This window comes from Cydia amplana, chromosome 9 (assembly GCF_948474715.1).
Source record: "Cydia amplana chromosome 9, ilCydAmpl1.1, whole genome shotgun sequence".
NCBI lineage: Eukaryota > Metazoa > Arthropoda > Insecta > Lepidoptera > Tortricidae > Cydia > Cydia amplana.
The window spans coordinates 13,452,917-13,466,329 of record NC_086077.1 but is presented as its reverse complement, the minus strand read 5'-3'; the positions used below and the strand labels follow the sequence as shown (position 1 = coordinate 13,466,329).

Genomic DNA, 13,413 nt, shown 5'->3' with positions numbered 1-13,413 from the left:
AACACAATTGCGTAGTTTTAACGACGATAATTGAGCGCTCATAAAAATTAATAATGTCAATGTTTCTTCACTTCAATAGTAGGTATATACCAATTGTATGACAGGTCATAGCGACACTGTAAGAATAATAAAATTACTATTCGTATTTACTGTCTGGCGGCTAGAATGGCGTCACATACAGCTGGGTTAACCCACAGACCCAATCAGCGTCAGTGTTATACTTTATTATATGTATAATTTTATATGTTATCTTTATACTTATAAATAGTATGGGATATCAGATAAGCGCCGTAATTAATAGGGAAATTTCATTTTATTTATTTTCTAAAGTTCTTCAACTGCGATTGGGTCAAAAAGAATACTGTGTTCACGTCTTTCCTGTAGACATACACAAGAGTTAAGGGCTATAAAGGTTAATTTTCTTATTTAATCCTTATCCACGTGAAAAGGTTCTCCTTTTATTTAGAGAACTATGATAAAACATTACTTACATGCCCACAAGCTGTTAACTATTGGCCACAGGAGAGAAAAATGTACAGTTCGCGCGAATACACGTCATAAAAAAATTTAAAACTGTCAAGTTTCTTGTTTTCATTCATTTATATTTACGTACTTCATTGCCTAAATGCTAAATTAATCACAGCCTTTACAGTCTAAATCACATTGGTAAGTAAGCTGACAACATTTCATGTTGATAAGTGTATTATAATATAACATTCAGTATGAAGTAATTTTAAAATTAATATTTGGTCTCAGTAAAAATGCATTAAATAATACCAAAAACCTATAGAATTAAAAACAAGATTCACCTTTTGGGTGAAATAGATTTACCGTTTTAATAGCATTTAAATTACTACTTGGTAGTTTATGTGGCTGCCACATAATGAAAGGCATTAAAATACGAGTGTGGGTTTACTCACTTCGTTATAGTTCGTTTTTTTAGCATTAGAAATAAGGTAAACAATCTTGATGTGTCTTTTAATTGAAAAACACATTTTAAAAATAAGTTACGGCAAATATGTATCAATTATGAATCTAATACGATCATTTATATTCTTATTCTGCTTTCAAAAGTAATAGTTTTTGATATTTTTAAAGCGTTTTTCAATTAAAAGGCATGTCAAGATCGCTTACCTTCTTTCTAATGGTAAAAAAAACGAACTATAATTTCATAAAAGGATCACACGAGTATATTTTAATGCTTAATTATGTTCCTACAGTTACATACTCGTACAATATGTTACAATATTTCTTCAAAACCAATAGCAGCATTTATTCATAACTTAGCGAAGCCCCTCTTACAAGAATTATGAATTATGATTGTGTTTGTAAGTATTTTGTTATCTGATGCATGGTTTACATTGCAAGTAAAATCAGTATTTACTTACTTACAATTCGCTAAAATGTTTGATTAATTAACTCCTCTTGTAATTTATTTCAGTGATAAGATTAAGCGTAAATAAGTACCTAAGTTGTCAATGTCAAGTAAATTGTTATGAGCAATGACAGTCATTATCTGTGCTATGTTCATTAATATTCAATTGAATATATTTAGATAACCAAATAAATACATATGAAAATTTTAAATATCTATTTTTGTTAATATTAATTAAGTAATTACTCTTATATACATCCATAGTGTACCCAATTACGTGCTAGAGGGGCTTTACTCAAGATAAACATATATATAATTATTAATTACGATTCTTCTTATTGGCGGGCAAAATAACTACAAGAAATTGTTGATCCATATATTTACACGTACCATTTTGTACCATTTGGAGTTGAAACTCTAGGTCCATGGGGTCCCAGCGCGCATAAGTTGTTCGCAGAAATCGCGAAGCGTCTGGTTGACGTAACTGGTGACCGAAGAGCTGGCGGCTACCTCGCACAACGTATCAGCATTGCGATACAGCGAGGAAATGTCGCCAGCATCCTTGGTACAATGCCTCAAGGGCCTATTTTAGATTTAAGCTAGTTTTTAATTTCTTTTAGTCATACACTGTATATATCTTGCTTGACGTACTAGATTAATATCGTTAAGAGGATTGTGAACGGCTTACTCCCTGGATATTGACATTAGGAAATATGTACTTATAATATATTTTAACACAATTTAACCCTTAAAACGTTTATGTCACTTTTTTAGTACAGGTACTAAATGCGGCGCCAAGTTTAAACACTATGTGCGAGCTAGAAAAGGAAGTACGTTGAAGAAAGTGCAAGAATTGTACTTTTTTTTCTAGCTTATGGCAATATCAGGCAACATTCGGTTTATGCGCAAGCGCCAATTGAAATATGAAATTTGCTGAATTTGCGACGGAGTGTGTTCCTGAAGTCGTAGAATATAAAGTAACAGGCTAAAGTGCTTTCATTGTGTTGATATTATTACTAGGTGAGTTAAAGATTGTTACTATATATAAAGTATTGTTAATGTGGTGTACACAACCTGCTACTGTCTACTCATACAGTAGCAGGTTGTATGCAGATGTCAGCCGCACCTAATAATTAGTAGCTACCTACTTGTTTAGTTTTAGATTTAGTATACCTAGCTTTAATTTTATTGTATTATTGTAAAATGTAATGGGTTTATACCTAAATAAATAACATTTTTTTTTTTTTTTTTTTTTTTAAAGTTCATTAAATCATAGATTAATTATAAGTCAAAAACTGTGAAATAAATCTTGTCCCATTTTTGTGACATTGTCGATAGTACTGGTCACCAAGTACCATGCATGCACGTCCTAAAAAACGGACCGTGCCGCCTTGTGCGCAGACACGATTGTGACAGAAAACGGACAATGCCATACTTTGGTTATATATATATTTTTTAATTTATTGTCATTTTATAGGCTGACGTTGCGTTGGGATTGTGTGATATATAACTATATGTATACATTTTATTGTATTTTAGTTTCAGGTGGTTCCACCATCTGACTCAGAGGAGTGAGATAATAAAAAAACGACGATGACGAAATTTTACTACTAGAGACAGCTTGTACGTACCTTGCCCCAATCCGACTCTCTTTCAGCCAAGTCAGTTTCTCCGGAGAGGTCAGATATGATGGACAAATATAGATCGGTTCATTTACGAAGACACGTACTATTATTCTTATTGCCATGCTATTAAAGTTTAGTGCACCACATCGTGAATCTGTACTTATAGATGATTTCGAAGTCAAACGTCCTTGTGTGAAAAACGTTTAATAATATAATGACTCGACCTGAACATGACCTGTCCCCTAGTACTCTATCTACAAAACTTAATTCCACGTCAGCAAACGCATAATTCGCTTCAGTATCCAAATGATTGGCACGTCTTGAAATGTGCTACGGTTAAAACCTTTTTCAAGTCGATGAAGAAGATGTTACAATTCCCGAGGCCTGTAAAATGTAATCCCTTCAAAATTCAGGAGAGTAAATACCTAAATTTGAATCGAGTTGTATGTGGGGCAGACGTAGTAAAGGATGGGAAGGAGATGAAAGCATTTCTACTTGGGTACAGGAACATATATATAGTTGTTGTCAAGGACCGCCAACCAAAGTCTGCAGCCTGGGAGAATGATGTGCATAAACCTCTGATTCTTGCCAAGGAGGAGCGATATAATCCCAGAATTGTTCAAGATGCCATTGGGACTGAAAAACATCTAAAATTTTAACAGGAACGACAGCTTTTCTCTACCACCAGCTTAGATTTCAGATAGTCCGTGTGATAAGGAAACAAGCAAGACAGAACTGTGAGATCATAGTGTTAATGGTTTGGTCATTTTAGTATAGCAAAATGTTACTTATAATAATTGTAATGTGTAACTAGCTTTATGAGCCTATTTTGCATGTATAAGTAGCCTTGAAATTTATAGTTTTTGTTTAATATTTCGGTATGTGAGTCATTCTATACATTAACACTGGAAGTAAATATAGTATTATTATGTTTCACATAAGTTTTTTCTATTTGATATTGTAATTAAACGTTTTTCAAAACATTTACTAGTGTTTTATTTAAAGAATTTACAGTTTTCTTGCCCTGTAATACTTTATTCATTTTCATTTTTTGAAACGGTATGACAGCGTTGTCCGTTTTTTAGGACACCCTTGGGAGCAATCAATCTATAAGGTTCATGGCAATGTCCGTTTTAACGGACATCCTAAAAACCCTACTTTCAGAATTTTTTAATTTTTTTTTCGCAAGTTATAGTACTTTTTAACTCATTACTATCCCTAAAAACATTCCATGAGATAGGTGGATACATTATTTCATGTCTTGCCGTGTTAAGGGTTAATAACCATAGAACCATACGTTCGACTTTTTAATTTTTTTGTTTATTCTAATATTTAAGAGCGCAAACTATCATACATTTTTTTAATTAATAAGTAAATAAAAAATAAACGAAGGGACATAGCTATAGTTAATATACATACATCAAATTGTATTAAAAGATTTCCTGTAATGTTCATATCCAGAGAGGAAAATGAGGGCTTCATTTGTATTGTAGAAGCGGTCGTCCCCTTTCCTCTTAACAACGGTGGGGATCATTCCACCACTCTTTGAAGTTCTTGTATACAGACTTCTTTTTCACCATCTCTTCATTATTAAGGAGTGTGCAGAAACCACAATAGTCGTCAGTTTCTGCATAGTCGTTTCTTCTGTTATAAGAATAATGGTTTTTCCATCGGAAATACTCTTTGTACTCATCGGGATGGTCTATAAGGTATTTCATTTTCTTTGCTAATTTTTCCGCACCTAGTTCTCTGGCATTCAGATATATTCCGTCTGGCATAAATCTGAAAAATAAAAGTTCAGTTCTAAAAATATTCAGACTTACCAAACCAAGTTATGAGCATCGCCAATTGGATCATTGCTTACTGGCGTGTCAATCTCACAAAAAAATACGATTGAGGCACTATCTACTGATATAGCTACACATATTTCAAGTTTCTAGATAAGTGTGCCACTGACGGGACATTTCAGATTTTGAGCCAAATCGTCCAACATACCTACTAACTACTACGTTATCACGAATTCAGTTATATTCTGCCAAGAGTTCTTATATCAGTGTCAAAAATAAGTTGAACGTTTATTTAACTTTGAACGATCAAAAGTTAACTTCAGAACTTTAAATCGTATCATAGTGACCATTGCATAATATTTCTTGATTGTTATTAAAAACCTCCTTATCACGGCAATTTTTAAACCTTAATTTTTGAAGCTAAATACCTAGAAATCATTTTAGTTTTTTTAGTTGGTTTGGATTCGGACATACGTGTCACATGCGTGTCACATACATAAAATATTACCTCGTATAATTGGCTCCTCCATAAACAATAGGTATCGCATTGTATTTCAACGCAGACAGAAGTTTTTCAGTCACGTAGTCCTCACTGAATGAATTCTCAAACGACAGGTAAAAATAATAGTCCCGCTTTATTATTTGAAAGCATGCTTCTTCGTCGTCGCGCTCGCATTTGTAAGGGCCACATGTTCCGTAAATATCTACTTCTAAGTCGTAAGGCTTTAAGGCTTTTTGGAGGTCCTTCGCGAAGGCCTCCCGGCGACTTCTAGTCCAGCAATTTGACACGAACCACGCTGCTGCTTTCGATTTTTTCCTCAACTGTGCACTTAACTTTTCGCTCACAGGATCCATGTCTTGCAACTTCATCCAATGCATTTCTTTCTTAGGCCCAATGACATTGTTGTTTGCATCTCTGACAATAATGTAGCCCCATTTAGTTTCAGAGTCTAATCTAAATGTCCATGTCCAGTTGAAGAAGTTATCCAACTTGTTGGAGCAGAATGGGTAATTATCAGCCGATTCTATGTTAGTAAAAGCGTACTTCTGATGCGGCGATCGCTTGGGAGGTATTAAGTTTTCAGTAGGCCAGTAAACGACTTCAGTACCCGAAAACGCAATAACGTCGAACTTACTAACGTCCCCTAGCAGACTTTTGTTACTAGTGACATAACAATTGGTATATTCACACTTTCGCTCTATGAACACTTTGTTACCCTCGAGCATATACACAAAAGGCACATTTTTCGGATTAGTCCACTGTAATATGTACTTGATTTTCTTATCACTTTTGTCACTTTTTATTAGTTTTTCAACAAAATTAAATCTTGTCAAGTTCTTTTCTATATTGAAGATATTTTTTGTTTCAAATAGTAGTTGCGTGTTTTTTATATCTCTTAGAGACATGTATAGGAAGAGTGTTACGAAGAGGAAGGAAGTGAAGAAGAATAGTTTGGCTAGAGGTCGCATGGTGATGAGGGGCGCCGCGCATGATTGTTCCCACTCGGACTGACGCGCGCGCCGCAGGGCTCGGGCCGACACCGACTGAGCTTACTACTCGTACCGATAACTTATCACTACTTTATAATGCAAGTTTAACCGTCCGAAATGTGGATAAACGCCACATGTGACCTTGAGACATATTGAACTAGTAACGTGGGCTACCAATGTTTTGTTTGCATCTCTTTCAAATAAGTCAACAAAAGTGACGCAGCGATAGCGATGCAATGCAATAACAAAACACGAATTGAGTGCGGCTTTGTATGTACAAACACAAATCAGTAAGTAGGTACAGTCGCCATCAGATATATCGGAGCGGCCAAGTTGCTCACAAATATCTGATCACGCCCCTATTGTCAAGGCGTTAGAATGCTTGTTCAGATATTTTAAATACCTCGGCCGCACCGATATATCTGATGCCGACTGTACCTACTTACTGATTTGTGTTTGTACATATAAAGCCGCACTGAATTCGTTTTGTTATTGCATTGCATCGCTATCGCTGCGTCACTTTTGTTGACTTATTTGAAAGAGATGCAGATAGTGCACCCGATAACAAACCAATGATGTGAATTGCCAGTATTGCCACCATGACCTTACGGTGGCAATATTTTGGAGCAGGTAAGGTAATTAAATTATATTAAATAAATTGACTAAGTAATTTGATCAACATCACTTATTTAATCCGATATAGACATCTGTACCTTTTTTTTCAATGATATTATATATCTAAAGGTTGGTTATACTCATACATAAGGAGCACAAAAAATACTTCCATATTTATTTCAATAACAACGAAGAAATCTGTTGTTTTTGTATAATTTTCGCATTCCATTCATCTTTGTCGTACTCGTTGTTAAATATAAGCTTCTCTCTTTCTCTTTCGGTGTGCTTGCCTAGGCGCGACTAAAGGCAACTTGTACAATTTGTACAAGGTAAGTGCTTCCATTTTGGAACGCTTATAACCTATCTTTAGTTGTAACATAATTGTTTATTATATTCAGATTTTACATCTGTTCAACAACATACAAGTAATCATATGTACCTAATGGTAACATAACAGAAAGTAAATATGTCAGGTATATGATTTTAGTTTTTGATCATCCATTTTCGAGGAAATTAACTAAAAAAACTCGCTTTTATTTGTGAGAATCAGCAATAGCTGTTTTGACAATACATAAATGTTGGAAAGACACACGAAAACTATGACAAAGACAAAAAAATAATTACATAATAGAGTCACACCCTTCGGTAGAAACAACGCCCTGCAACACACCAAGGACATAGAGCAGATGACAACTTTTATATCAGTCTTTATGACTTAATGATTAAGGTTCAAAATGGACTGGAATAACTTCGCAACGCGAACTGAGACTTTGGTGATATTCTATTTAATGCAAAAAACAGTTTAACTTAGCTCTCCAATTACTCATAACTGTTACGAACCTGGAGGTCATACTACACTAGTTTTATAGTTTGAAATAGCACGGCGCTGGTAAACAATGGGAGAAGCCGGCCCGGCGATAGTGAAAAGATGCGTCATGGCAAAGGGCGTACCACACGGTTGGCCAGACAGTTTAGCCCTGCAAAGGTCAAACGCTCAAACGTCTGGCTGGCACGAACACGAGCCGTCCTGAGGGGTTGTGGGGGGTGTTAAATAACCTTTTCTTTTGTCGCAAGGTTGGTTGGTTGGTTTTTGTTTGTTTGGGTAAATTCATTTACGCATCTCACCCCTGGGCCAGGGAAAACCATAAGGGGGGTGGTATGTAGGACTCGCTCCTCCTGCAACTCCCTCTGAGGGAGGGGAGGATAATTTCCAATAACATCCCCTGCGGCGATCTCCGCACTACCATTTATGGGGGCGCCATGGGGCCGCAAACATACTACCACGACGCCCCTCGAATTAAATAACCTAAATACCCTAAAAAATCATGTCCAGTCACCGATTGTAACAAAATAAAATTACTAATTTAAATAATTTAATAAACAGCAACCGACTTCCGTTGATTAAATCCACATAGCATTAACGACATGAATTCCCGAGAATAAACACATGAGTCAGTTCGGATAAAACCCAAGTTGTTGTCTGGTGTATTTGAGAAGTCTCAAGCCAACAGGGAATTTCCTGGAATATTGAATACATTATCCCTACCTAATATTATTACAAATGCGAAAGTATCTCTGTCTATTTGTGTGTTAACCTCTTCGCGCTTAAAACGCTGAACCGATTTAGTAATTTGGTATGGAGATAGTTTGAGGCAGGACATGGGATAGTTTTTATCATCATTACATCGCGCAGACAAAGTCGCGGGTAGAAGCTAGTATTTTAAAAATAAGAACTATTCGACTCGAAAAAATGACAGGTCTTTTATAAGGTGTTTTATAACATTAGTAGATAATATTTACTAAATATGATGCCACTTTCTCATTTGGCTCATGGTTAAATTATAAGTATATATTTTTTGTATACGCGGTTTCTAGGTATTTGAAGAATTTTTTGGATACAAAGTAAGCTACCCAAGACGAAGTCGCAGGAAAAAAATAGACTAATGGAATGAAATTATGATAGGGTGGAATTATATAGGTATGTAGAGGTACAAAGTGACGAGACAAAAAATCTAAATTCAAAATCGCGATAGCTTTACGTGGACGTTCACGAAATTTATTTTCTTTGGCTTTCTTCTTTGAGAATATTATATGTATCCTAATAGCTATTAAGTCGTCTGAGGCACACATTTTCACAGCTAGGCAAGTAGGCACACACTTACGCCTCAATTTAAAAATATACTATTCACAAAATAAATACAATACTCAGTCCATCACAAGCATCGACTATGTGGGTCATTCCACCACTCTTTAAAGTTATTGTATATGGACGTCTTTTTCACCATCTCTTCATTGTTGAGGAGACTGCAGAAACCGCAGTAGTCATCGGTCTCTGCGTTGTCGTTTCTTCTGTAGTAAGAATAATGGTTTTTCCACCGAAAATATTCTTTATACTGGTCGGGATTGTCTATTAGACGTTTCATTTTCTTTGCCAAAGCTGTAGGTCCGAGCTCTCTTGCGTTCAAATAAATTCCATCTGGCATGAATCTGAAAAAGAAAACAAATAGCGTTAAAATATAATTTGGTCGATAAGACTTTAGGCCTCGTCTAAAACCTTTAGTAAAAAGTAAACAGTTAATGATGTTATTCATAAACAGTTGCTACTTAACTTACTTAATCAGTTGATGATCGTCGTTTGTCCCTATATCTTTTGTTATGCCATAGCATAGAGAAAAAAAATACATAGAGTGCTCACTCCATACATCAGTTTTAGTACCAAAAAGACTATTAGCATCTAGCATCGAGTAGCGGAACTATCAGTACTGCTACTTGACAATAGATGTAGCACCGACCGGAAAGTCTTATGCTGTTGAGATAAGACTTTCCGGTCGGTGCTACATCTATTGTCAAGTAGCAGTACTGATATGGTTCCGCTACTCGATGCTAGATGTAGACACTGAAATTAATAGTCTGAACTGATGTATGGAGTGAGCACTGTGCTATATTTCTCTATGGCCATAGAGTGTCAAACGACGATCATCAGCTGATTAACTTAGCAGATGTTCATGAATAAGGGGGTAAGAGGGTAGGTCGCTTGTGGGTAGACCACATCAAAACCAGCAGCACGTAAGTTGCCCTGAAGATGTTACCTACTTGCAACCTTTGCAGTGCCGACATATTGGGCCCTGAAAATTATAAATATTCAGGGTATTCAGGGTATTCGTTCGCAGAGGTTTCTGATACAAAATTAATTGAATATATGGGGTTACCTAATACCCCAATTTTAGAATTCTGTAGTGAACTTATAGTTACACTACCACGTCCGTTCTCGGTTTAGCTTAGTGATCGACGATCGTTGATACTACAAAGCGGAAATTTGGCATGGGTTCCAGTTATATACTTATTATATCTCACACTGATAAAAGAATGAGATAGAATATAAACTGCACAGCGGGCTTATTTTAAAAACAATTGGGGTCATCTATGAAAATATTTTGCTAAGACCTACTTCATTTTAATGGCAGACAGACCTAGACGAGTTTATTATAGGCATTTACACTAGGTAGGTATATTTCACAAGTCTTACAGTGCAGTTAGCATTAAATTGTTTGTGACAACAAATTATATCGCATTCGCAACACATCCTCATTTCCATGGCAACGAGGGTGATTCCGATTGCTGACTGCGCAATGAAACAAAACTTGGATTGAAATTTAAATTTTAAAGCGAAAATAATCAAATCAACTCTCATTAGCGCGAATGCCTCATTAGGACACTGTCACTTGCTGATTAGCCGAGACAACCAGTTGGTGCCATTCAATTTCAACGTACTTAGTTGAAAAAACAGATACGAAGGGGAAAACGTTAACAGAATAAAAATCACAGGAAGCGAAACGATTGCATGCTGACCACCTAATTTAAATGCGTAAACACAATGAATACGTAATTTATAATTTACCTAGTATAATTAGCACCTCCGTAGACAATAGGTATCGCATTGTATTTCAACGCAGATAGCAGTTTTTCAGTCACATAGTCCTCACTGTGCGAATTCTCGAATGAGAGATAAAAATAATAATCTGTTTTTATTTTTTGAAAGCACGCTTCTTCGTCATCTCGGCTGCATTTATAGGGTCCACATTTTCCGTAGACGTCGATAGATAAATTGTAAGGCTGTAGTTCTTTTTGCAAATCTTCTACATACTTCTCTCGACCACTTCGCGTGTTACAGTTGGACACAAACCACGCTGCTGCCCTCGATTTGTTTTTCAACTGTACTATTAACTCTTCACTCACAGGGTCCATATCTTCTAACCTCATCCAATGCATATTTTTCTTCGGACCTATCACTTTATTATTAGCGTCTCTTACTATTATGTATCCCCATTTAGTTTCCGAGTCTAACTTGTACGTCCACGTCCAGTTAAAAAAGTTATCCAACATGTGAGAGCAGAATGGATAGTTATCAGCTGATTCTATGTTAGTAAAAGCATATTTCTGGTGCGGCGATCGCCTTCTAGGTTTTATTTGTTCAAGAGGCCAAGCGATGACTTCGGTTCCCGAAAACACTACGACGTCGAACTCGGAAACTTCCCCCAGGAAATTCCTATCGCTAGTGACGTAGCAGTTAGTAAACTGGCACTTTCGCTCGATAAACGTTTGCTGGCCCACACCCATATACACAAATGGCACATTTTTCGGATTAGTCCACTGTAAAATATATTTCATTCTCAGTTCACTTTTTCCATGTTTTCCAGCGATTGTTGTCCAGTTTTGTTCTATTTGGAAGATTTTGTCTAACTGTTGTTCGGAATGTTTCCATTCCCTCAAGGTTAAATAAAGGAACAGAATAACAAAAAGGAAGGATGCTAAGATAAGGAGTTTCGCTAGGTTTCTCATTGCGGAGATCACAGATGCACATGGTTGGAGTGTGCGGGAGTCGGACGCGCGCGCCGCAACGCTCTGACTAGCACTGACTGAAGAAATAACACCGAAGTAAACATGGGGTATCTATAATCACCAAGCCAATCATGACGTAAGCTCAAACGTGCCGAAAATATTGGTGCCTAACGGTTTTCCCTGTAATGTAAGTATTTGGCTGCTCAACCGCGCTTGACATTACCAAAGGTCAACATTGATAGGTAGGTACCTACTTAGCATTTTAGGAATATATTTTTGCAGCGAAAACAAAGACCAGAAAATCGTATATTTGGATTCTGTACGTGCATCCTGCACTGTTCTGTAGACTAGATGGAATTATATTTGATTCATAATCTTTCTTATTTTTTCAAGTTTTGGTCATAAAATATAGCTCAATAATATAGTGAAGTGACGTCAAGCAATGAGTCATCGCCCTGCTATTTGGGAGCCCAAGGTCAACGCAGCAGAACCGCCTAATTTGCGAACAAGCCGCTATTCATATCCTTCTAACCTATGAAGTGAACTATATAGTTCGGTAGAAAACACGCATTGTATATCAAACCCGAGCCTTATAAAAATTATCGTCACGCAACTTTCAACAGTCACTACGGGGTGCCTAATTTGTGCGCATTGCGAATGTTCTGTTATTTCGATTTTGAGCTTTAAAGCTTAGACGATAAAGACTTGTAAAAACATACCAGCTAGAACGGTCAAGTTGGTAGTTGCCAGACATTGTGGAACCATACGAGTAGGGAGTAGGTAAGTACCTAAAGGCGGAAACACGTCCTAAAAATGATGCTTTCCAAATTCCGCTTGTATATTAGATCTATATCTTTCGGTCATTGTTTAGTAATAAAATAGTGACGTCAGTACTAAAATAAGGAAAAAGAATAATGATGGGGCACGCAGTTTTACGAATGGGAGGATTTTAGTCGTAATTTTTACATGTAAAATTCAACACAGTACATAGGTTGTATGAAGTCTTACCAACATACTTATAGCTCATAGGTAAGTAGGTAGGTACTTAAAGAAAGTTTAGGTGCACTATAATAAATTATAATTGATAGCACGGAATATATTATTAACTAGTTGTGTGATTGATAGTGGTTACAATGACCTTGGAACAAGGTATCCCCACACTATTTCCGTAATCTCGGGCATGTTGTGGAACATTGCCAATGTATTTCTTTTAAAAATAATTCGGAGTTGCAGGCAACATGAATTTAATACCACTTCGATCATCCTGCAGGCGATAAAAAAATATTTAAAGATCAGTCCTAATGTTTTTAAAGATATGGGACCGAATTAGTATGTTGTACCTAGGGGTCAAATTCACTTTATAAAATTACCAGTCGCTTTTCGGTGAAGGAAAAGATCGTGAGGAAACCGGACTAATCCCAATAAGGACTAGTGTACCCTCTGAGTTGGAAGGTCAGATGGCAGTAGTTAAAACTAGTGCCCACGCCAATTCCTGGTTTATTTGCCAAGCGGACGCCAGCCTCCCATGAGCCGTGGCAAAATGCCGGGACAACGCGAGGAAGATTGGTATCAGATTTGTATAGTGTTTCTTTTCTGTACGCGCCACTGGCTTCACGGATGCGTAATTAGGTTAGTTAATGAAAATTTTAATTCAATCTCAAATTGTCTTATATTTGAATAA

At 36.4% G+C, this 13,413-nt stretch overlaps 2 protein-coding genes across 2 annotated transcripts; both read right to left on the bottom strand.

Moving 5' to 3' along the window:
* Positions 1 to 4,418: 4,418 nt before the first annotated feature.
* Positions 4,419 to 6,355, bottom strand: LOC134651192 (alpha-(1,3)-fucosyltransferase C-like). Its single transcript, XM_063506246.1, has 2 exons — positions 5,296 to 6,355; positions 4,419 to 4,782 (listed from the first exon to the last, which is right to left on the bottom strand). Exons 1-2 carry the CDS (start codon positions 6,255 to 6,257, stop codon positions 4,515 to 4,517), a joined length of 1,230 nt encoding a protein of 409 aa, XP_063362316.1. The 5' UTR covers positions 6,258 to 6,355; the 3' UTR covers positions 4,419 to 4,514.
* Positions 6,356 to 9,084: 2,729 nt separating this feature from the next.
* LOC134650728 (alpha-(1,3)-fucosyltransferase C-like) lies at positions 9,085 to 11,905 on the bottom strand. The gene is made up of 2 exons (XM_063505661.1): positions 10,792 to 11,905; positions 9,085 to 9,380 (listed from the first exon to the last, which is right to left on the bottom strand). Exons 1-2 carry the CDS (start codon positions 11,730 to 11,732, stop codon positions 9,107 to 9,109), a joined length of 1,215 nt encoding a protein of 404 aa, XP_063361731.1. The 5' UTR covers positions 11,733 to 11,905; the 3' UTR covers positions 9,085 to 9,106.
* Between the last annotated feature and the right edge of the window lie 1,508 nt (positions 11,906 to 13,413).